Raw genomic sequence first — 24210 nt, forward strand, 5'->3', positions numbered from 1 at the left:
ACATGCAGCCTCCTGCCTCTCCTCCCCATAGGACAGTACATGCAGCCTCCTGCCTCTCCTCCCCATAGGACAGTACATGCAGCCTCCTGCCTCCCCTCTCCATAGGACAGTACATGCAGCCTCCTGCCTCTCCTCCCCTCTCCATAGGACAGTACATGCAGCCTCCTGCCTCTCCTCCCCTCTCCATAGGACAGTACATGCAGCCTCCTGCCTCTCCTCCCCTCTCCATAGGACAGTACATGCAGCCTCCTGCCTCTCCTCCCCTCTCCATAGGACAGTACATGCAGCCTCCTGCCTCTCCTCCCCTCTCCATAGGACAGTACATGCAGCCTCCTACCTCTCCTCCCCTCTCCATAGGACAGTACATGCAGCCTCCTGCCTCTCCTCCCCTCTCCATAGGACAGTACATGCAGCCTCCTGCCTCTCCTCCCCTCTCCATAGGACAGTACATGCAGCCTCCTGCCTCTCCTCCCCTCTCCATAGTACAGTACATGCAGCCTCCTGCCTCTCCTCCCCTCTCCATATTACAGTACATGCAGCCTCCTGCCTCTCCTCCCCTCTCCATAGGACAGTACATGCAGCCTCCTGCCTCTCCTCCCCTCTCCATATTACAGTACATGCAGCCTCCTGCCTCTCCTCTCCTCTCTATATTACAGTACATGCAGTCTCCTGCCTCTCCTCCCCTCTCCATAGGACAGTACATGCAGCCTCCTGCCTCCCCTCCCCTCTCCATAGGACAGTACATGCAGCCTCCTGCCTCTCCCTCCCCATAGGACAGTACATGCAGCCTCCTGCCTCTCCTCCCCTCTCCATAGGACAGTACATGCGCCCCCTTGCCTTTCCTCCCCTCTCCATAGGACAGTACATGCAGCCTCCTGCCTCATCTCCTCTCCATAGGACAGTACATGCAGCCTCCCGCCTCTCCTCCCCTCTACATAGGACAGTACATGCAGCCTCCTGCCTCTCCTCCCCTCTCCATAGGAGAGTACATGCAGCCTCCTGCCTCTCCTCCCCTCTCCATAGGACAGTACATGCGGCCCCCTGCCTCTCCTCCCCTCTCCATAGGACAGTACATGCAGCCTTCTGCCTCTCCTCCCCTCTTCATAGGACAGTACATGCAGCCTCCTGCCTCTCCTCCTCTCTCCCTAGGACAGTACATGCAGCCTCCCGCCTCTCCTCCCCTCTCCATAGGACAGTACATGCAGCCCCCTGCCTCTCCTCCCCTCTCCATAGGACAGTACATGCAGCCTCCTGCCTCTCCTCCCCTCTTCATAGGACAGTACATGCAGCCTCCTGCCTCTCCTCCCCTCTCCATAGGACAGTACATGCAGCCTCCTGCCTCTCCTCCCCTCTCCATAGGACAGTACATGCGGCCCCCTGCCTCTCCTCCTCTCTCCATAGGACAGTACATGCAGCCTCCTGCCTCTCCTCCCCTCTCCATAGGCAGACATGCAAAAAGCTGGTCTGCAATTATAGGAAGTGTTTGATTGCCGTAATAGCCAATGAAGGCTTTTCTATTGATTATTGAAAAGGGTATGAATAATTTTAGACTGGACACTTTTTGCGCAAATGTAAATAAAAGCTGAAAAATGTTTGGTTTTTTTCCCCCACAATAATGCCTCTTGTACATCATTTTATTTTTTGGGAGCCAGCTATGTCATTTCCCATCAAAAAAAAAAATTACTCAAGTAAAAAGTAACCTTAAGTCAAAATTTGCCAGGGGTATGAATAATTAGCACTGTATACTGCACTGGAAACCAGTGGACATTGGACTTTAGGGGGACAGCATCAGGGGTTTGGCTGCACGTCCCGTTATCGCTCGCCATTACCGCCCAACAACCGATCAAGCGTCGCGGCTGTCCCCTTGGGAGAGCGAGAGCTGATGCCTAGGAGTGCAGACTGTGATTAGTTGCCAAGGGTGGGGGAGTGGGAGGGCGATATATATAAAAAAAAAAAAAAGGTACACATTTAATCAAAATTACCGTAAATTACAAATAATCATAAAAAATAACAAAGCCCTGAAGCAACGATCACAGACCACCAACAGAAATCTCTGTTGGTGGGCCAAAGGAGGGGGGGTGTATTTGTGTGGCCCTGCAGCTACCATTTAAAGCCGCAGAGCACTAATTTAAAAAAAAATAGCCTGGTCGGGGGGGGGCGGGGGATTGGTGATAGGTGTGGGATGTAAGCCTTTGGTCCTTAAGAGGTTAACCAATTATATCATTGAGATAAGTACGTTGCTTTTGACCTCGGTAGGCAGAATTAGTTGTGCTGTAGATTCTTGGAATGTTTTGATCTCTCTCTACTACCAGAAAATAGAGAGACTGAAAGCAGAAGTCCTCTGTTATTGTCTCACACTGCCCCTAGTGACAAGTGGCCATAAATACACATTACAGCAGTACGAATTAGAAGAAGGGGAATGTAACAAATAAGAAATAAAAAAATTAAAATGTGCTAAAATAAATTGACCTGGAGCGCTTGCAAGCCTCTAAATACATTGGCTGCTAAAGGGTTAATGGAGACCCCCCCCAACTATTATCCTGAGCGCTGCAACCCACTCACAAGTATATTCCAGGATGTTCTCTTCTCTGGCGGGGTTTTGGCCAATCCGTGGAGTTTCTTCCTTCCGGTAGAGCTGCTCTCAAAGAAGGCGAGGAAATCTTCTGGCTGTTCCCCGCTATGAACAATGTAATGAAGAGAACAGCAGCCATGTCACAAACATATCACTTGTCGACATTTCATTGTATAAAAAAAATCTCAATTTACCAATAAGCGTTAAAAAGGGACATTAGAGCCATGAAGTATGCTGAGAACTAGACAGCTTAGCATTGTTCACGTGGCGGTCAGCAGCCCCTGTAACAATGAGATAGATTCCTGCCTTCTTTAGGGCTGGTTTCACACGGACGTCTGCCCAGCGCTTACCACCGGCATTCGGGACTCAGTGTTAAAAGCTCCCATTCAAGTGAATGGGAGCGTTTGTACCGGGCTTTTACCAGCTTTTGTGTGAACGCGGCGTTCAGATCCCGATTTTCCCTAGCGTTCGAGGCGACCCTGGACGCTATTGGGACAGTAATCTGCCATGGCTAATATTCTCCTGTGGGGACGAAAAACGCAAATGAAAGCCACGAAAAAGCCACTGAAAACCGAATGCGATGCCGCTGAAAGCCGGGCACACGTCCGTGTGATCCAGCTCTTACGCTGCTAGAAGTAGTGAAGGGGCATGTCCCTCCTGCGTGAGTCAGGCTGCAGCGTGGCCTAACCTGATCCTGGAAATAGAAGGCTTAGGTAGGGTTCACACTCACAGAGATAGCACATGATATCCCAACATTAACATTAGATGTGACACACCTGGTGTTAACCAATGTGCTTATTCGCATATAATGGGATTTATGCATGCGGGAAGAAAAAAGGAAACCCACCGTGCACCATTTTCCTTTAACCTCCCTGGCGGTATTGATGGTTATACACGTCAATACAAGACATGCTGTAAACAGTACTGACATGCATACACGTCAATACTCTCCTGCACTGTATACTAGATCCTTGTCAGACACATTTTTGTTACAGGAAAAAAAAAAAAAGTTATGAAAATTGGATCACTTTTTAAAATCATTATCAGGGGAGGGAATCGGTAGTCGCAAAAAAACATTCAGAAAAATCATGTGTGTATGGGCCTTAAAGAGACCATAGCCAAGATTTGAACTTCATCCCAAAGAGTAGCTGGTACCCTCTTTTACATGAGAAATCTATTCCTTTTCACAAATGGATCATCAGGGGACTCTGTATAGCTGATATTGTAGTAAAACCCCTCCCACAGTGTGATCCTGTCTGTGAACCTCATAGCATTGTGGGAAATAACAGCCGCTTCCAACTGCCAAAAAAGCAAGCAGCATAGCCTTCCACTGACATCACCTGCCAGCAGTAAAAATGTGGTAAATGTCAGAATGTAAATCAGGGAGAGGAAAGATTTTACAATAAGCAAACACTTATTGTAAAAATGTTTTTTTTTTTTGTTTTTATTACATTATTACATATCACAGAACTGCATTTTCCAGCCTGCCCGCCACTTCCCAACAGGCCTGATTGCTGCAGGTAGTGTCAGGATTTGCATAGGACAAGCTGACACTGCATATAAATAGGACAGCAGGGGGGGGGGGGGGGCTGAGTGCCCCCCCCCTTCCATGCACAGTGATGGGAGAATCCTCAGTGCCTGGAGAGGAGTCAGAAGGGGAGGAGGGGGGGGGGGGGAGGAATAAGAACATCTGCCACATTCCTGCAGAGATGAGCTGTGTGCAGCCCCCTCCTCCTCCTCATCTATTATCCTCCCCTGGGGAGAGGCAGCTGGAATCACAAAGGTCAGGCTGTGAAAAGAAGGCCAGCCTCTCCTCTCATGCCAGTCTGAGTGCTGACACTTCAACACAACAAGGGCACGGCTGGGATCAGAAGAAAGGCCGGCGTGCCCCTGTGGCATTGTGCATGTCCTAGTACGCCGCCCTGCAGCCTGTCTGATCATCCCAGCGTCCTGTCACTCTACCTGAGCAGCGAGCTGTTCCCGGGTGTCACCTGAGTGGTGCTGTTGGACCGGCGAAGGTTATTGATCGCCCGGGGAGAATCCTTCTGTGGGAGAAACAGAGAATAAAAAAGGTCAGGGGAGCGATCAGAAATTACAAGATAAACAGCGGCTCAGCGATAGCCGAGTATCATAGATGCTCCATAGGATGAGATAAAGCAGCGAGCAGAGGAGCTGTAAGAAAGTTACTGCACTTTACGGTTCTTAAACTTTAAGGGAATCTTAACTGAGCTAAGAAAAAAAAAGTTTCACTTACCTGGAGCTTCCCCCAGCCCCCTGTGCCGTCTCAAACCAATCATCTGGTTCCCCGCATGCAGTTAGTTTTGTGTGCCTGCTTACATCATTGCACTGCCGTGGCCATTCTGTGCAGGTGCAGTACGCATACTATGTGCATAAGTACTGTTAGCACGCGTTCTGCGCCTGCGCAGGATGGCCACGGTGGCAGGAGCGTGATAGAGTATGCGCACGGACAGAGCTGTGCATGCGCACTGCCGAAAACTGAACTAGCTGTGTGCGGGAGACCGGAGGATCCATTTGAGACAGCGCAGGCACAGGATGTCTGCAGGGGGCTGAGGGAAGCCCAAGGTAAGTGAATTTTTTTTTTCTTCTAAGCTCAGTAAAGGTTCCCTTTAAAGTGGACTTGAACTCTTGCACAGGACAGAAGGAAAACAGAGATATGCACCCTGTATGTATATAGAGAGTTTAGCCTTTCTAATTCCCCATCATCTGAGACTAATCACGTGTAAGTTGATCTCTCAGCTGTGTCAGCTCAGGAATATCCTCTGCCACGGCAGAGCAGCTAATTTGTACACAGAGTATGTTAGAAAATAAAAAAAACGATTGCACGTGCTCAACCTCGTTGTGCTTTCCTAACAACTGCAATATGCAGCAATGGCATCACATAAGGGAAAAACTTGCATCAATCATAAAGATAGTGCCATCACTCAGTAGGTATTAGATACAAATTTGCAAACTTGATGCAATACAAAAAGGGCGATCACCAAGACAAAACCAATTAAAACTAAGGGCTCTTTCACAGTAAAACTAATTTCCAGCATTTTAACGGAAAGTCTATAGTTTGCGTGAACCAAGGTAAAATCAAAGTCCATAAACTTTCATTTTACCTTTCACACCCGACGCTGCGTTTCGGTTCGATGCACCCGGGAGCTTTTAATCGGCGGGAGGCGGCGTTTTCCCATCGGGTGAATTAATAGCTACTGCTGCTGATTGCATCACACAGCAACATCCCGACGACACGCCACAGGGCATATAACGTGTGCAGGAATACGGCTCCTGCACGCGATGTTAGATGTGTAAGAGCCCTAATGGAGCGGTCCTCACATGTAACCTCGCCACCACTCATTCACAGTCCACTCACTCACAACATTGGTGTGTGTGTGTGTGTGTGTGTGTGTGTGTGTGTGTGTGTGTGTGTGTGTGTGTGTGTGTGTGTGTGTGTGTGTGTGTGTGTGTGTGTGTGTGTGTGTGTGTGTGTGTGTGTGTGTGTGTGTGTGTGTGTGTGTGTGTGTGTGTGTTTGTGTCTTGCTTGAGTATGGCGCGCTCCACTCCTCAACGGGATGTAGCTCCACCCTCCTATGCATTGTGCCCGCCTCTTGCAAGCTTCAACTGGGTGTGCCTCACTGTATGTGAACATTATGTCTGCTTGCATGAAAGCAGGAAGTAGACTAACTGCAGATTTATTGCGGGATTTGTATCAGCTGTAACAAAGACTTTTTTTAAAAAGATTATTATGCTGTTGCATATCTTTTAGAGCAAAGAGGAAGTTCTGATTTAAAGGGGAACTCCAGCCTAAACAAACACACTGTCATTCAGTTACATTAGCTATATTAATTAAAATAGATAGGTAATAAAATCTCTTACCCACCCTGTTTTAAAAGAACAGGCAAATGTTTGATTTCATGATGGCAGCCATCTTTTTGGTTGAAAGGAGGTGACAGGGAGCATGAGACACAGTTCCAACTGTCCTGTGTCCTGATCACCACTCCCAGCTGCGTACGCTAGGCTTCAAATCTCAAATTCAAAAAAAAAAAAAAAATGGAACCAAAACAGCAGAACTAGAACAATATCAGAAATCCCATCAGGCTTTGCACAGCATCAGGGGAAAAATGCCCGGGCAGTTTTCTTCTGTGAAGCTAATAATGAGTTTTAGATAAGAAAAACAAAGTTCTAATGCTGTGAAACTGTTAAAGAAACATCAAGCCTTTTCTGCTGAGTACATTTTTAGTCTGGAGGTTCACTTTAAGGTCCACTTTAAAAAAGGACAATGAGAGGGATATGGAGGATGACATTTCCTTCCTTTTAAACAATACCAGTTGCCTGGCTATCCTGCTGATCCTCTGCCTCTAATACTTTCATTCATAGACCCTGAACAAGCATGCAGCAGATCAGGTGTTTCTGACATAACTGTCAGATCTGACAAAATCAGCCACATGCTTGTTTCTGTTGTTATTCAAACACTACTGCAGCCAAATCGATCAGCACGACTGCCAGACAACTGGTATTGTTTAACAGAAAATAATTATGGCCGCCTCCACATTCTTCTCACTTCAGTTATCCTTTAAAGCAGGATTATTTACGTTTCTGAATACTTCTGAAGACGAGCAGATCCGTACAGCGCACATGCGACTATGGGCCTGTGCAGTACAGATGTGCCCGTCTTCTGCAGCACTCGGGAATGAGTCCGGAAGGTGCAGAACTTCAAAGGACAAGGGTGGACGGAGTACACAGAGAAGACTGGGGAGGCTCCATGGAGCCATCCTTCTACATAGGAGAGTGTCTCTGATTTGTACTGCTTCAGATTTGCTTTAAAGGGTACCCGAAGTGACATGTGGCATAATGAGATAGACATGGGTATGTACAGTGTTTAGCACACAAATAGCTAGGCTGTGTTCCTTTTTTTCCTTTCTCTGCCTGAAAGAGTTAAATATCAGGTATGTAAGTGGCTGACTCAGACCTGACTCAGCCAGGAAGTGACTACAGTGTGACCCTCACTGATAAGATATTCCCTTTTATCTCTTCCCTGCTCTCAGAAGCCATTTTATGCTAGGAAAGTGTTTTATACTTGGAATTTCTTATCAGTGAGGGTCACACTGTAGTCACTTCCTGACTGAGTCAGGACTGGGTCAGCCACTTACATACCTGTTATTTAACTCTTTCAGGCAGAGAAAGAAAAAGGAACACAGCCTAGTTATTTGTTTGATAGACACTGTACATACACATGTGTATCTCATGTCACTTTGGGTATCTTTTAAAGCCCCTATCCACTCAGGTGTAAAGAGTTCTGCAGAGTCCAGGGGTGCTCAAAAATAAAAATGGTGGGGTCAATACCTGAAGAAGTGGCATGGCCATGAAACAAATTGGTAGCACTATGTGATTAAAGAGACTCTGAAGTCTCCTTTTGTTTACCTGCTTCTTATTTAGTGCTGTTCAGCATTTCATTCTAAGTGGATTCGCCGCATTCCCGCAGCAGAACGAGTGTTTAATGGCAGAGAAATAGACCTGCAAAGTTCCATGACTTTGCAGGTTGCAGATTCTGCTGCCAGGGGGAGGCAGAGCTTTGCGCAGTAGCTCTGCCTCCTAGCTAGTAAGACCTCGTTCACATCATTCAGTGCAGATGGATGTGCGATCAGAACCCAACGCGTACGATTGCACGCCATATGCGCTACTATTCCCGAAAAATGCATGCAGCAGTGTGATAGCGCATTCCACTGCTGAGCAGCGCATAAGATGGGAACTGTAGAAGGGCTGTCTATGAATATGTGCTGGTTTATAGAACAGGCAAAGCCGAGATTTGCCAGCAGAGCATGCATCCGCTCCACAGTGCACTATGGTACTAGTTGTGTAGTAGGATACACTACACTGCTTCTGCATTGATACTTTAGTGCAAACCAAAATGTAAGGTGCCCATACACCTCCCAATCTGCCAACAGATCGAAAACTTAGCTAGCCCCCCCCCCCCCCATCAAGTTTGATCAGAGAGGAATCTATTGGCTGCTTACACACTGTAAATCTATTGGAAATCATCCAATAGATGACAGACAACACTGCCTTTGCTTGCTGGGCCCGCAACGACAGTACAGGCGACAGTGCCACGTGGCAACAACGTCAGTACAGGAGGCAGTGTCACGTGGCGACGACGTCAGTACAGGAGGCAGTGTCACGTGGCGACGACGTCAGTACAGGAGGCAGTGTCACGTGGCGACGACGTCAGTACAGGAGGCAGTGTCACGTGGCGACGACGTCAGTACAGGAGGCAGTGTCACGTGGCGACGACGTCAGTACAGGAGGCAGTGTCACGTGGCGACGACGTCAGTACAGGAGGCAGTGTCACGTGGCGACGACGTCAGTACAGGAGGCAGTGTCACGTGGCGACGACGTCAGTACAGGAGGCAGTGTCACGTGGCGACGACGTCAGTACAGGAGGCAGTGTCACGTGGCGACGACGTCAGTACAGGAGGCAGTGTCACGTGGCGACGACGTCAGTACAGGAGGCAGTGTCACGTGGCGACGACGTCAGTACAGGAGGCAGTGTCACGTGGCGACAACGTCAGTACAGGAGGCAGAGTCACGTAGCGACGACGTCAGTACAGGAGGCAGAGTCACGTAGCGACGACGTCAGTACAGGAGGCAGAGTCACGTAGCGACGACGTCAGTACAGGAGGCAGAGTCACGTAGCGACGACGTCAGTACAGGAGGCAGTGTCACGTAGCGACGACGTCAGTACAGGAGGCAGTGTCACGTAGCGACGACGTCAGCACAGGAGGCAGTGTCACGTGGTGACGACATCAGTACAGGAGGCAGTGTCACATGGCGACGACATCAGTACAGGCGACATTTCCAGCATGCCCGAATGATTCCTTCGACCAATTTCAGACGGAAATCGAAAAATCGATCAGGAGGCAATGTTGTGATTTCCATTTCAGCCAGATTTGATCATGATGATCGAATTGGCCGGATAGCGATGCTGAAAATTGAGTCATGTATGGGCGTCCTTATTCAATTACCGAGATATGACAAGGTTAACAGACGCGAGAATTGTTGGCGTAGTTCTCACCAGGGAGTTGCCTTTGCTGCGGGTGTCGGTGATGACGGAGATGGAGCGCGTCATGTGCTTGGTGCTCCCGGCACTGCTCGGGCGTTTGCCGACAGACACCTGGGAGCCGGTGAGGGCCAGGCTGCTGTTATTGCCTCCCCCCTGCGGGGTGGGTGTCCCCAGAGAACTCTGCATGGTGATCTGCAAAACAAAAACAAAACCTAATTAATATATTATTTGACAGGCTGTTCCGAGCAGGCGAGGCTCCCAGACAATCAGTAACCGATCCCCTGCCAGCAATGTTATACAATGATACAGAACAGGGGTCCCCAACCTTTTTGAGCCCGGGGCCCACTGCCGGCGGCCAGAGAAAATTTTGGTCGCACCCCAGTATAGCAAGTACAGTTAGTCCAGTGTAGCCAGTAGTTACCCCAGTATAGCAAGTACAGTTACCACACTATAGCAAGTACAGTTAGCCCAGTATAGCAAGTACAGTTAGCCCAGTATAGCTAGTACAGTTAGCCCAGTATAGCTAGTACAGTTAGCCCAGTATAGCTAGTACAGTTAGCCCAGTATAGCTAGTACAGTTAGCCCAGTATAGCTAGTACAGTTAGCCCAGTATAGCTAGTACAGTTAGCCCAGTATAGCTAGTACAGTTAGCCCAGTATAGCTGATACAGAAGACTCGAGCACTGAGCAAGCCAAATGTTCATATAAACCACTCAAAGCAGTAAAGCAATGCTTTATAATCAAAGTATAGCATCAAGTCAATGAAAGATATTGATCTGGTCAGTTAAAGCACACCTGAGGTTAGTGGCTGCCATATTTATTTCTTTATAAACTATGCACATTGCCTGGCTGTCCTGCTGATCCTCTGCCTCTAACGCCTGGTAAACACCATGCAAATTTCCCGTCAGATCGATAATTTCTGACAGGTCCGATATTTCGGATCTTTTTTTTATACAAAAGTAAACGGAAAATGAATCAGAAAAACAACGGAAATCAGATCAGGCCTGTCGGAAATTATCGATCTGCGAGGAAATTGTGTGGTGTGTACCAAGTAATACTTTCAGCCATATGCCCTGAGCAAGCATGCATATCAGGTGTTCTGACTCAAGTCTGACCTGATTTAGCCAGATGCTTGTTTCAGGTGTGTGATTCAGACACTACTGTAGCCAAATACATCAGCAGGACTGCCAAGCAACTGGTATTGTTTCAAAGGAAATAAATATGGCAGCCACCATATTCTTCTCACTTCAGTTGCCCTTTAAAAAGGGACCCTGAGCAGACGCCGTGGGTATGCATACAAGCATACCCACAGATGTGACCCCACAAAGTAAAATTGCGTAAAAATCCCACTGATCGCGTACGTTTTTACGCGACTGCGATTTTCATGTGATTTTCACTGATATCTCTCTCTATCTCTCTATATCTCTATCTATATCTCTATCTATATATGCTATAGCAGCATAGAGGGCGATATAGCGGCTGGGAACGCAGAGAATCAGCCGCGTCCCCAGCCTGTCGGCGGCTGTTGCCGAACCCGGAAGTAGCCGCCGGCGGGGACAGGACGATCGGAGCGGGGCTGCGAGGGCATAGACAGCCCTTCTGCCGTTCACATCAAAGGCGCTGCGCTATGATGCGTTTGCGTACTGCTGCATGCATTCTGCCCGCAAGCGCAGAGCTGACCCCATCACTGTCAATGGATGGGATCAGCAGCGGATAGCAGCGCAGATTGCGTGCGATCATACGTGTTGCGTTCCAATCACACAGCCATCTGCGCTGCGTAGATGTGAACGAGGCCTAAAACTCGTACTTGGTAAGAGTACTTGTAAAAGGTACAGACAGGATCAAAGAACATCTATAAGGCCCTAGGCAATGTGACTGTGGGTACATGTAAGAGTGATGTGCAGGTACTCTGCAGGGGAATAAGGAGATTCTTCCTCTATTACACATTCTTAATGCACAATTTGAACATGGATCAGGCTCTAGGCAATGTAACTGTGGGTACATGTAAGAGTGATGTGCAGATAATCTGCAGGGGAATGAGGAGATTCTTCCTCTATTACACATTCTTCATGCACAATCTGAACATGGATCAGGCTCTAGGCAATGTAACTGTGGGTACATGTAAGAATGATGTGCAGGTACTCTGCAGGGGAATGAGGAGATTCTTCCTTTATTACACATTCTTCATGCACAATCTGAACCAGGTTTATGGGTGATAGACAACACCTCTGTGTTCAATGTGCACAACATTCTCAGTGTGGACTGCATATGTAGAGTATAGTACTACTGTGTAACTTAAGGACCAGGCTCTTTTTCCCTGATCTGTGCTGCGTGGGCTCTCCAGCCCACAGCACAGATCAGGTTTGCAGCATGGCGATCAGACTTCCCCCCCCCTTTAATGTCCTGCTGGGGGGGGGGGGGGGGTCTGATCGCCGCTGGCTAACTGTGATTTGCCCCCCTCCGCAGCAATTTCCGCAGCAATTTCCGCCCTCCCTCTCCTTCCCTCCCTCCCCCTTACGCTGTGGGCGGCACAGGACGGCGATCCGTCCTGCGCCGCCTAGGATAGGCTTCAGCCTACCCGATGCCGGCGATCCCCGGCCAATCAGAGGCCGGGGATCGCCGATCTCCTTTACGGGCCGTATGATGATGTAAACAGCAGGGATTTCTTCCCTGCACGATTACATTTAGCCTGCGAGCCGCGATCGGAGGCTTGCAGGCTGTTCACGGAGACACCCTTCATGAACTGACATGGAACGGTTTCCATGGTAACACCACTTCGACCTACCAACACCTATCGGCGTTAGGCGGTCGTTAAGTGGTTAAAGTAAACCTGAGACAGATGAAAGTTTTATACATACATGGGGCTTCCTCTATCCCCCTTCAGGCTAATCAGTCCCTCGCTGTCCTCCTCCGCCACCTGGATCTTCTGCTATGGGTCTAGAGAATGAGCCAGTTAGGCGCAGTACGCATGGACACTCCGCCGCCAGGAACGTACTACACCTGACCTGCGCAGCACTATTACGCAGATGCAGAGCGCTCCTGGCTATGGGAGCGGCGCGAGGACGGACTGCACTGACTGGCTGAATAAAAAAAAAAAAAAAAAAAAAAAAAAAAAAACCTTTTCTTTTCATCCTTCTCAGGTACCATTTAATTTGTAGTCACCAGACCAAATTTTAACATGTCAAATTATTTGATTTCCTGAGCAAAAGGAGTAAATAAATTTGCATAAATCAGAATCAACGCAGAATTATTTCCATCTCATTGACCATCTCTATTAGTGACACGGCTACACATCAGGCTTTATTCTTACAGCAGAGACGTTAAACCGCGCATGCGCCGTGCTGTCACGCCGGCCGCCGTCATGACGCGCGGCGGCCGGCGTGTGACGTCATTCGTGACGTATACGGAAGGAGAAGGCCCGACACTCGCCAGTGTCGCCCGGGGGCCCGGCCTGTCCGCGCTATGCGGACAGCCGCCGGGAGAAGAGCCAGGAGGCCGGCGTGGGACGTCCCGACCAGGGCTGGGATAGAGAAAGCCCCGGGTAAGTTCAAATTTTAATTTTTACTCAGAGCTCGGAGTCCCTAACTGTCTACTTTTTTACGATACTGGTCCTCTAAAGGTGAATAAATATGGCAGTCTCCATATCCCTCACTTCAGGTTCCCCAGAGGGGTTCTTCAATCAATTTCATTTCCTTTGGTGTTTCCAAAATTAACAGCAGGTGCACTAGAGGGGCAACATTGACACGGCCACTAAAACAGCAATGGTTTAAAAGCCAGAGGCCAGTGACATGTCTCCAGACTATTTGTTCACTAACTTTTCACTTGGCTGCAATCAGTTTACTACTGTTAGCATGAGACGATATCTGAACTCGACAGAGGCCGCAGAGGTAGCCCATCTGCACCAGGGTGGCACATCGATACATGCCATGGCCACAAGGTGTGCTGTGTAACCCTGGAAGGATGATGGGTAGGGATGGCCCTGACTAGGAGAACTCATGGAGAAGCATGTGATCAGTTTGGTCAGCTGATAGATTTGTAAGGTTCTGATTTGCTGCGATGACTTCCTGGTGTAGCACAGGATCTCAGAGAAGACGCAGAGAAAACACATTGTGAGATAAGTTACCGATCAGGTGTTAGTGAATTAAAGCCTATTGTGTATGTGGTGTTACAGTAAGGTTAACCTGCCGCATCAGTGCAGAAGTGGCAGCATTGCCTTTGCTGCCTTCCTGGTCAGAAGAAGAAGATGCAAGCCACTGAGGAGGAGACAGAGGATCATGTGGTTTCACCTCTCATTTCCAAGGTTTCAACAACCCAGGAGACCATGACACACCTGACACTAGCTGCACCAACAGCACAGGAAAGCAAATGTCTCATCACAACAGGAAGGAAGCTGCCAAACACTCCATGCAGGATCTAAAATAATAATCTGCCTCACATGAATCTCTGTGCAGCAGCGGATGTACTCTGCAGGATACCCTTCCATTATGCCAACTTGGTTCTAAGTACTGCTATCCCCAACTCGGGTCTGAGGTATTCCCACTCCAGAGGTAAGTATCCGCCAGGAAAGTTTTTGTTCCTTATGCTGGGCATACACGGAGCGATCCGGTGGCAACGATTAGCCGCCGGATCGACTCGGATCGATTCCCGCGGGCGCTTCCTTATCTTCCGCTCGATTGCCTATTATCCGCCCGCAGGTAGTCGAGCGGGGGAATCGATCCGCGCAATGATCGGACCTGTTGGAAATTATCAATCGAGCCATCAGCGGCTCGATTGTTGAAAAAAATAAATAAATATTAAATATAAATAATAATAATAATAAATAATAATATGTGCCGTGTATGCCCGGCATTACAGAACAACTTTTAGGTGGCCACTAACAATCCAATTTCCAGAACGATCGACCGTCTGATCCGATCATTGTGATTGATTAGGAACGTTCGCTTGGCCAACTAACAGACTAAAATATTCATTCCAAAATTCAGATTGACAGAACAATCATATTGGAGATTGTACCGTAGTGGTATCTTCAACCGAGGAGGTTAGGTGGCTGATGCCATGTACGAGTAGTGTCACCTGAAACAATCACTTATAATCATTTCAGGAGACTGCCTACCAGTGTACAAGTCACACACACACACACACACACACACACACACACACACGCACACACACACACACACACACACACACACACACACACACACACACCTTCTTTAGCAATCTGCCAAGTTGGATAATCCTTGTCTGATTGCTATTGTACTCCCCCCAGCAGGACACCTCTTCCCCCTCCCCTCAGCACAGTAAGCAACATGTCTGTAGGATGATGGTACATAAACTGTGCTAGAAATCGATCACAGGCATCTTATGTGTGAACCCAGCTTCACTGGTCATCAGTAGAGACAGGCCACCATCTGCATGACATTCTGTCATCTACTTGGGTCTGAGTTGTTAATGCACTCCCAAAATATCTATCGGTCAATAGACTGGTTTTGGAGAGTGAGTGCTCCTAGGAAACAATAAAGGCTTGTTCACACCTAGAGCATTTTCAGGGTTGTTTTTTTAAGCGCCAGTGATTTTGAAAATGGCCCTAAAAGCGCCTGTGCAATGATTCCCTATGAGAGAGTTCACATCCGAGCGGTTTGATTCCAATCTGCTCACCAAAGCGCCACCTGTACAATTTTTGGGGCGATTTGCCTCAATTGAAGGTATAGGGAAATCGCAAAACGCTTGAAAAAGCGCTTTGTGTAGCGATTTCCCCAACGCTTCTATGAATAAATAAATTGTATTTATTCATTTCTGGGTACAAGAGTTCGCTTCCTGACGTTAAAGAGAACCTGTACTGAGTAAAAATATTTAAAATAAACACATGAGGTAACTTCAAATGAACATTACATAGTTACCTTGCCATCAGTTATTCTCAGATGCTCACCATTTTCTTCTGACAATAATCCCTTCCAGTTCTGACAAGATTTTGTCAGATCTGAAATATATCAGTTGTTGTCAGTTATACATCAGTTGCTGTCAGTTATAGCTGAGAGGAAAACTGATGTACAAGGTAATGTCCATGTTTCCCTATGGCTCAAGTGGGCGATGTTACAGTTTAACTGTGTGCTGACCAGAAAGCTGTTATGGAGTAATGACCATTTTCAAAATGGAGGACAGAAAATTCCCTTGATCACAGTGAACAAATAGGACGCGGGAGAGGAGAAAGACACTGAGGAGTAGACTACATGGAAGGTACTGTAAGTATGACTTGTGTATGCTAATTTTGACTTAATTTTTAGTTCAGGTTTTCTTTAAAAAAAAACACCTTTATACAGCGCAGGGAAAGGCGATTTAAGAACAATCGTAACAAATTGCTCAGCGCTTGCAAAAGTGTGGACATAACCTAAGAGCCCGTTTCCACTTCTGCCACTCTCTGAGACGGATGCCACATGTGAGTACCTATCTGAATATCTCTAGCTATGGCAATGCAGAGCTTTGGGGATTCGGATGAGTTGTCAGAAAAAAAAAAAAAAACAAAAAAAAAAAAACACACACACACACACAACACTATCGTACCATTTGGATTTCTTATTATCTGAATTATAAGATCACATTTAGTCTTCAAGTGTAATTATCCTAGAACAGCAAAGGGAAAAAAAAAAAGTTATTTACTGATCGAAAACAAAATCGAGTGATAATTGAATAGTCTACGGCCAGCTTTACTCTCGTGGCAATTGACACCTTGAAAGTGAGAAATGGCACAGGCCCCCTAGAATGTGGCCACAAGTCCAATCCTGTAGAATGACAAATGGCATCAGTGTTGATAAAAAAAAAAAAAAAAACACAGCAATGTGGCAAAAGCAGCCATCAGGCAGCAAAGTGAGGGCCGATTTGACTGATCACAACTTTTCTGTCTAGACAGTGAAAAATATGGTTATTTACTTTTTCTGCCAAACAGGCCCAGCAGTTACAGTACCTCTTTTACAAACAGGCCCAGCAGTGACTTAAATTGTTAGATTTTCTCTATAAAGCACTGCATGAAATGTTTAAGTCCTATATAATGGCATAATAATAACCGGCCACCAGAAAGAGCTCTATAACCAATGGCAGGGAGAGGCTAAACAATCTACAAACACACATAACTTACTGGGTAAAGCCTGGCGCAGGAGGAGGGGTCAGCGGACCGGATGCACAGGGGGTCGAGGCACGGGGGACGCTCAGCTTTAGGGTCTCATGGATGCCAGAGATTTCACTTGCAGAACTCACAATTGTTTGTGATCTCCTGGGAAGACAGAAGGGGAACTTTCAATTTAAATGGCCTGCAGCAGTTGGCTGTTCACACAGTGATGTCACAGCAGCAGCCGCCAATCAGGAGAGCTCTGGGCACTCCACACATGTGGTCCATTTAAACTTCAGTGTTAAAGAGGTCTGTCGTGTCTGAGAGCTGCATTGTTCTGCCCCCTTCTCTTCTCACAGTGTGTACAATGGGGGAAGCTTAAAGAGAATCTGTACTCTAATATTCTTACAATAAAAAGCATACCATTCTATTCATTATTTTCTCCTGTGCCCCTCTGTGCTGTTTCTGCCACTCTCTGCTGCAATCCTGGCTTGTAATTAACAGTTTTAGGCAGTGTTTACAAACAAACTAACCAGCTTCTAATAGGCTCAGCTAAGCATAGTGTATGAGTCATTCAGAGTATGCAGGGGGCCTGCAGAGGGTGTGTATCGCTTCTACCAATCACAAGCAGCCCTGCACATTCCACACAATCAAGCTTTAGCCCGACAAACAGGACAGAGGAAAGATACATTGATTTATTACACAGACAGTGCAGTTAGGAAAGACTGCAGTAAGCCAGAGCAGATTAGAACAGGCATAGGAACTTATAGGATAGAAGAACTAAGGCTGAAAAAATTGTTACAGAGTCTCTTTAAAGGTGGCCATAGATTATTCGATTTGCAGCATTGATTTTCTGCAGATTTGATCATAATTGCTGAATCTGCCAGAGACTGATGCTGCAACGTGGCTGTCCAATTGTAATTTTGAACAAAAACATCGCTCCGGCATGCCGGAAAGATCTCGCTTGAAAGGGCTCGGCCTGGTGTGCAGTGGTAGCGGTGTACGATTTCCTGATGAGCGACAGACCCCCGGCCGGTCTCCCCCATGTAAAATGTGTACCCTCGGGCTCTGCAGAGTGTTGCAGGCTCAGCTGCTTCCTTGTGTCTTTTTCCATTATTACCGTGGGGGGAACCTGTACCCCATGACCCCCCCCTCCCCCGCACATGAAGTCAGTATATGCGGTGAGGTCACAGGCTCCCCTGGCAGCGATAGAGAAAGTTGTGAGATACAGGAGGGGTGCCAGGGAACAGGTGAGCCTGCATTACACTGCACAGGCCAGGGGATACACAATGGGGAGACCTCGTGGGTCCAGCAGGCAGCCCCACACATTTAGAATAGATATCACGGAAATTGTCTGCGCTACAGGTGAAACTTGAAAAATGATATCGTTCAAAAGTCCATTTATTTCAGTAATTCAACTTAAAGAGACTGAATCCATTTTAAAAACAAGTTTTTACCTTTTATTTAGCTTAAAGGGAATGTCCAAGCAAAATAAAAAAATGAGTTTCACTTAACTGGTGCTTCTACCAGCCCCATGCAGCCATCCTGTGCTCTCGTAGTCACTCACTGCTGCTCCAGTCCCCCGCTGGCAGCTTGCCGACGTCGGAGGTCGGCGGGACGCATTGCGTACATTTTTACGCATTCCCGCTAGTGCAGGAACATTAACACATACATTTTTACGCATTACTGGTTCAATACGTAAAAATGTACGCATTGAACCAGTAACGCGTAAAAATGTATGTGTTAATGTTTCTGCACTAGCGGGAATGCGTAAAAATGTACGCAATGGGTATCATTCATAAAGAGGCTGTCGGTAGTGCGGGAAAACACCGTTCTTCTCCGCAACCGGTACTTTAGATTTCTGGGTGGGCATTCATAAAGAAGTGTGTAGGTGCGGTGGCAGTGCGGAGATTCCCCGAACTAGGCTGGCGGTAGGCAGGCGGAGACACGGAAGCTGCCGAGTTGATACATTTCTCCGTGTTCCGCTCTGCTGCAGCTGCCTGGGAGGTCTGTGTGTCTCTATTCACTTGCATTGGTATCGCCACATCAGAGGGAGCGGGACTTTCCGACCTGACACCGCTGGCGGTATTCTTTATGAATTAACATTTTGCTACATTTGTTCCGTTAATCACCGCACAAGGCGGTGATTTATCACTCTGCTCGGTATGTCTTTTTTTCATGCGGAAAGAGCCTTTATGAATGCTGACTTTGCCGAGTGGTCGGTAAAGTCAGCTGTTTTTAGCATTTCCGCATGCGGAAATGCTTTATGAATGATACCCAATGCGTCTTGCCGACCTCCGAGGTCGGCAAGCTGCCAGCGGGGGACTGGAGCAGCAGTGAGTGACTCGAGGGCACAGGATGGCTGCATGGGGCTGGTAGAAGTCCCAGGTAAGTGAAACTAATTTTTTATTTTGCTTGGACATTCCCTTTAACGATGATGGTCACTGCTAAAATGCCGCATTCTCGCAGCAGAGTGAGGGTTTTAGAACCCCCAAATCCCCAGGGCAAAAACCGAGGAAGGCTTCCTGATAAAGGCAGAGCTTAGGGGCGGGGAGAGGAGTCAATCCCTGCTGATCGCCACCTTTCCCCGCCCCTCTCAGTCTTCGTTCCCTGAGAGGGGCGGGGAGAGGTGGAGATCCGCAGGCAGATTGATGCGAATGGAGGCATAGCTATAGCGCTAAGCTCTGCCTCCCCGGGCAGCAAAATCCACAACTTTGAAAGTTGTGGATTTTTGCCCTAGAGTTTGAGGGTTATAAAACCCTCGTTCTGCCACGGGAATGCGGTGTTTTAGCCGTCCTCACCATCCTTACGCTAAATAAAAAGTTAAAATTGGTTTTTAAACTGGCTTCAGAGTGAAACTAATACATGAAATAGACTCATGACATGCAAAGCGAGATATCTCAAGCCTTTGTTATAATAGCTTACAGCTTTGATCGCGTTAGCGTTGGGCGTTTTTTTTTACGATTTGACGCTTGGATGGACGGTGCGTTTTTGTTAGAGTGCTTTTTTCATTCACTCCCTGTAACAAGTCAGGAAGTGAACTCTTTAACCCGAAAAAGAATACGTTCATGTATTTATTCTTAACATGCAAACACAATCACTGCACAAAGCGATTTTGTGAGCGTTTGCGTTTTTCCTATACCTTCCATTGAGGCAAAAATCACCTCAAAAAATGGTACAGGCAGCGCTTTGCTGAGTGGAAATGGACCGCTCAGATGTGAAGTCTCTCATAGGGAATCATTGCACAAGCGCTTTTAGGGCGATTTTGAAAATCAACTGCGCTTGAAAAAAGGCTAAAATTTCCCTTAGTGTGAACAAGCCCTTAGAGAACGCCAAAATTAACATCTCAGATCATTAGAATATTGTGAAATGTTCAATATTGTAGGCTCAAAATGTCAGTCTAATCCACTAATTCATTGAAAACACCTGCTAAGGGTTCCAAATTCATATATCAGTTTCACCTTCATGCTTGAGCGTTTTGCCAGTGATTTTGGCAAAACTCTCAAATCCTAGCGCTTTTGAAAGCGCTAGTGTAATAAAACCCTATGGGCCCATTGTTACGCAAATCGCCCAAAAACGCAAACGAAATGCAAACTCGTAGCCTGCACCATTTTCAGGCGATTGCATTTCAGTGCTATAGAATCGCTAAACGCGATTGCAGAGAAAATCGCTGCACTGTCCAGTGATTTTTCTGCGTGAAATCGCGTAAAAAAAAAAATCACTACCGCAAAATGCCGGCAAAAATCACCAGCGTTTTGCGCTTCAAGTGTGAATGTGGCCTAAAGTGATTCCGAGGTGAAAATAATCTTTTTAAATTATCCCATGGTTATATTTTATATTTAAACACTAAGCCGAAGGCCCGTTTAAAAATTGGCGCTAGGCTGTGGCCGTGACCCCCAATCCCTCTTCTCCCACACGCACTGCTCTCTCTCTTCCCCTTACTTGCGCACGCTGTGCACCCGCAAGTGCACACCGCGCAGGCACAGACCCGCCTCCTTCTGGACCCATCCTGCTCTGCTGCGGGTCATTTCCCCCAGCTCTCGGCAGTGTCTCTGCGTCCCTCCGTGCACATGCACAGAACGAAGGAGCACTGACACAAGGAGATGGGACGCAGGGACACTTGCCTTTTATTAGATAGGATTTGCAAAGAAGATTGAATGTTTTTATATTGTCTCTGCTCAATGGCAGCCAATTAAGAGTCCCAGAGTTAAAATACATGATCTATTAACTTTTTTTTAATCTCTCTCCCTCTCTCTCCTCTGCCCTCAGAAATTGTATTCTGCCAGGAAAACTTTTATGGTTGTAATTTCTGTATCAGTGATGTTTAGTGTATTGCCTACAAAGTAACAACAAGACAGAAGCTGTCTCTCCCATGCCTGAAAATTAATTAATTCAGGCACCAAAATACAAGAAAAACCGCCTGGTTATTAATGTGTTTTGCACTGTACACACTTTTTTTTTCTTATCGTATCACCTCAGGTACATTTTAAGCAATAACAAAATTCTATCTACAGACAACATAACGGCTGAATTTTCTTGGAAGATGCGACTTATCCTTAGCACAGCAGAAGATGCAAGTGTCCTTCACTCAAGGCATGAAGAAGTGAAAAACTGTGTTCAGCAATCTTATAAAGTGCACCTGAACTCTTCCACAGGCCAGAAGGAAAACAGAGAAATGCACCCTGCCTGTATGTATTTAGAGATTTAATTCCCCCTTATCGGTAACTAATCACAAGTTGTAATTTGATCTCTCAGCTGTGTCACCTGTCTGCCACAGCAGAGATCTCATTTCTAAACACAAGATGTTAACAATATGTCTGTTTCGATAAAAGCAAAAAGTAGACGAACTCCAGATTTTTTGCACGATTTGTATCAGCTGGAACAAAGAAATGTTTTACTTTAAAGGTTATTATGCTGTTGCTTATCTTTCAGAGTAGAGAGGAAGTTCTGAGTTCAGGTCCGCTTTAAAGGATACCCGAAGTGACATGTGACATGACATGAGATAGACATGGGTATGTACAGTGTCTAGCACACAAATAACTATGCTGTGTTCCTTTTTTTTCCTTTCTCTGCCTGAAAGAGTTAAATATCAGATATGTAAGTGGCTGACTCAGTCCTGACTCAGACAGGAAGTGACTACAGTGTGACCCTCACTGATAAGAAATTCCAAGTATAAAACCACTTTCCTAGCAGAAAATGGCTTCTGAGAGCAAGAAAGAGGTAAAAAGGGGAAAATCTTATCAGTGAGGGTCACACTGTAGTCACTTCCTGTCTGAGTCAGCCACTTACATACCTGATATTTAACTCTTTCAGGCAGAAAAACAAAACAAGGAGCACAGCCTAGTTATTTGTGTGCTAGGCACTATACATATACGTCTGTCTCATCATGTCACATCGGGTATCCTTTAAGTTGCTTCTATAGGTGGGTGAGGGAAGCAAAGCGCCCCCTGTAGCCCGTTGTAGGAAACTCAATGCCTCTATAGGTGTGTGATGGAAGTACAGCGCCACCTAAAGCCGAGAATAGGAAGCACAATGCCTCTATAGATGGATGAGGGAAGTACAGTACAGTGCCCCTAAAGCCGAGCATTGGAAAAACAATGCCTCTATAGGTGGGTGAGGGAGGCACAGCGCCCCCTAGAAATGAGTACAGGAGGCACAATACCTCTACAGGTGGCTAGATAGTGTACTGGTTAAGGGCATCGCCTTTGACCTGGGAGACCAGGGATTGAACCCTGGCTGGGGTCAGTACATATTCAGTAAGGAGTTCAAGGCAAGACTCCCTAACACTGCATTGTGGCTTCTTGAGTGCATCCCAGTGGCTGCAGCTCTATACAATGGATTATTATTATTCTTGGTGGGTGACGGAGGCACAGCATGCCCTGTAGCCCAGTGGGGGGGGGGGGGGGAGTACAATGCCTCTATAGGTGGGTAAGGGAGGCACAGCGCCCCCTGTAGCCCAGTGGGGGAAGCACAATGCCTCTATAGGTGGGTGAGGGAGGCACAGCACCTCATGTAGCCCAGTGGGGGAAGTACAATGCCTCTATAGGTGGGTAAGGGAGGCACAGCGCCCCCTGTAGCCCAGTGGGGGAAGCACAATGCCTCTATAGGTGGGTGAGGGAGGCACAGAGACCCCTGTAGCCCAGTGGGGGAAGCACAATGCCTCTATAGTTGGGTAAGGGAGGCACAGAGCCCCCTGTAGCCCAGTGGGGGAAGCACAATGCCTCTATAGTTGGGTAAGGGAGGCACAGAGCCCCCTGTAGCCCAGTGGGGGAAGCACAATGCCTCTATAGGTGGGTAAGGGAGGCACAGAGCCCCCTGTAGCCCAGTGGGGGAAGCACAATGCCTCTATAGGTGGGTAAGGGAGGCACAGCAACCCCTATAGCCCAGTGGGGGGGGGGGGAAGTACAATGCCTCTATAGGTGGGTAAGGGAGGCACAGAGCCCCCTGTAGCCCAGTGGGGGAAGACACAATGCCTCTATAGGTGGGTGAGGGAGGCACAGCGCCCCCTGTAGCCCAGTGGGGTAAGCACAGCACCTCCTATAGCCCAGTGAGGGAAGCACAATGCCTCTATAGGAGGGTAAGGGAGGCACAGCGCCCCCTGTAGCCTGGTGGGGGAAGCACAATACCTATATACGAGGGTAAGGGAGGCACAACATCCCCTGTAGCTTGGTGGGGGAAGGCACAATGCCTCTATAGGTGGGTGAGGGAGGCACAGCGCCCCCTGTAGCCCAGTGGGGAAGCACTCTGGGACCCCCATACATGAGGTAAAGCAGCAGCCAGTACGGACGAGTTCAGTCTCTCCCCCATACCACAAGCCACTCCCCCTCCATGCCCACCTGCAGCGCCGCTGACCGGTGCCCCCGGTACGTAGTAAGTCGCTCTGCGCTCTCCAGACTCGGCTACGCTAGACTTCCATGGCAGCAACTCACAACATCCTAACGGCACGTCCCGCCTCCGCCGGGTCCGCCCCCTCATTGGCTGCCGGGGAAGCTCCCTCTCCCCTCATTGGTCACGTCTCCGTCAGTCACAGCGGGGAGGCGGGACGACGCAGCGCAGTTTGGTGGAGAACACAAAGGGGCGGAGATTCTATCACCGTGGACCAGACGAGAGCCTGCGGGTGACGTCACTCCATCCTCAGAGCGGGCGGGGCCAGACTCTACTTCCACAGAGCTCTGCTCTACAGGGGAATCAGAGAGGTCTGCCTGCACGGTTTATTGATACAGGAAATAGGCATAACAACTTCACTCTAATGGACTAGAGGTACAAACTAACCAGCAAGCTCATGGTGAACCAGAACTCATTGGAGGGTGTGAGGGACTACAATGGTCCTAAAAGCCCCACCACTAAAATACTAAGGCTAGCAAAAGTTTGATTTCTTAACCGGTTCAGCACCGCAGTGCCGGAAATCTCATGCATTCGAGCAACGTTCACCTCCCATTCATTCGCCTATAACTTTATTACTACTTATCACAATGAA

The 24210-nt window shown here is 47.7% G+C and overlaps 1 protein-coding gene across 10 annotated transcripts in view; it reads right to left on the reverse strand.

The window, feature by feature from the left end:
- CEP131 (centrosomal protein 131) overlaps positions 1–23690 on the reverse strand; it is a 165009-nt gene extending 141319 nt beyond the window's left edge. For 7 of the 10 annotated variants that reach the window (XM_068263339.1, XM_068263338.1, XM_068263335.1 and 4 more), the window contains exons 1-5: positions 23570–23689; positions 16764–16898; positions 9645–9824; positions 4535–4617; positions 2563–2677 (exon numbers count right to left, since the gene is read on the reverse strand). In XM_068263339.1, the coding sequence (XP_068119440.1) occupies positions 2563–2677; positions 4535–4617; positions 9645–9818 (372 nt within the window). In that variant the 5' untranslated portion in view covers positions 9819–9824; positions 16764–16898; positions 23570–23689. Of the gene's footprint in view, positions 1–2562; positions 2678–4534; positions 4618–9644; positions 9825–16763; positions 16899–23569 lie in introns of all 10 variants that reach the window. The other 3 variants (XM_068263336.1, XM_068263332.1, XM_068263331.1) reach the window with 2 other exon arrangements.
- Positions 23691–24210: the final 520 nt, after the last annotated feature.

This window comes from Hyperolius riggenbachi, chromosome 12 (assembly GCF_040937935.1).
Source record: "Hyperolius riggenbachi isolate aHypRig1 chromosome 12, aHypRig1.pri, whole genome shotgun sequence".
NCBI lineage: Eukaryota > Metazoa > Chordata > Amphibia > Anura > Hyperoliidae > Hyperolius > Hyperolius riggenbachi.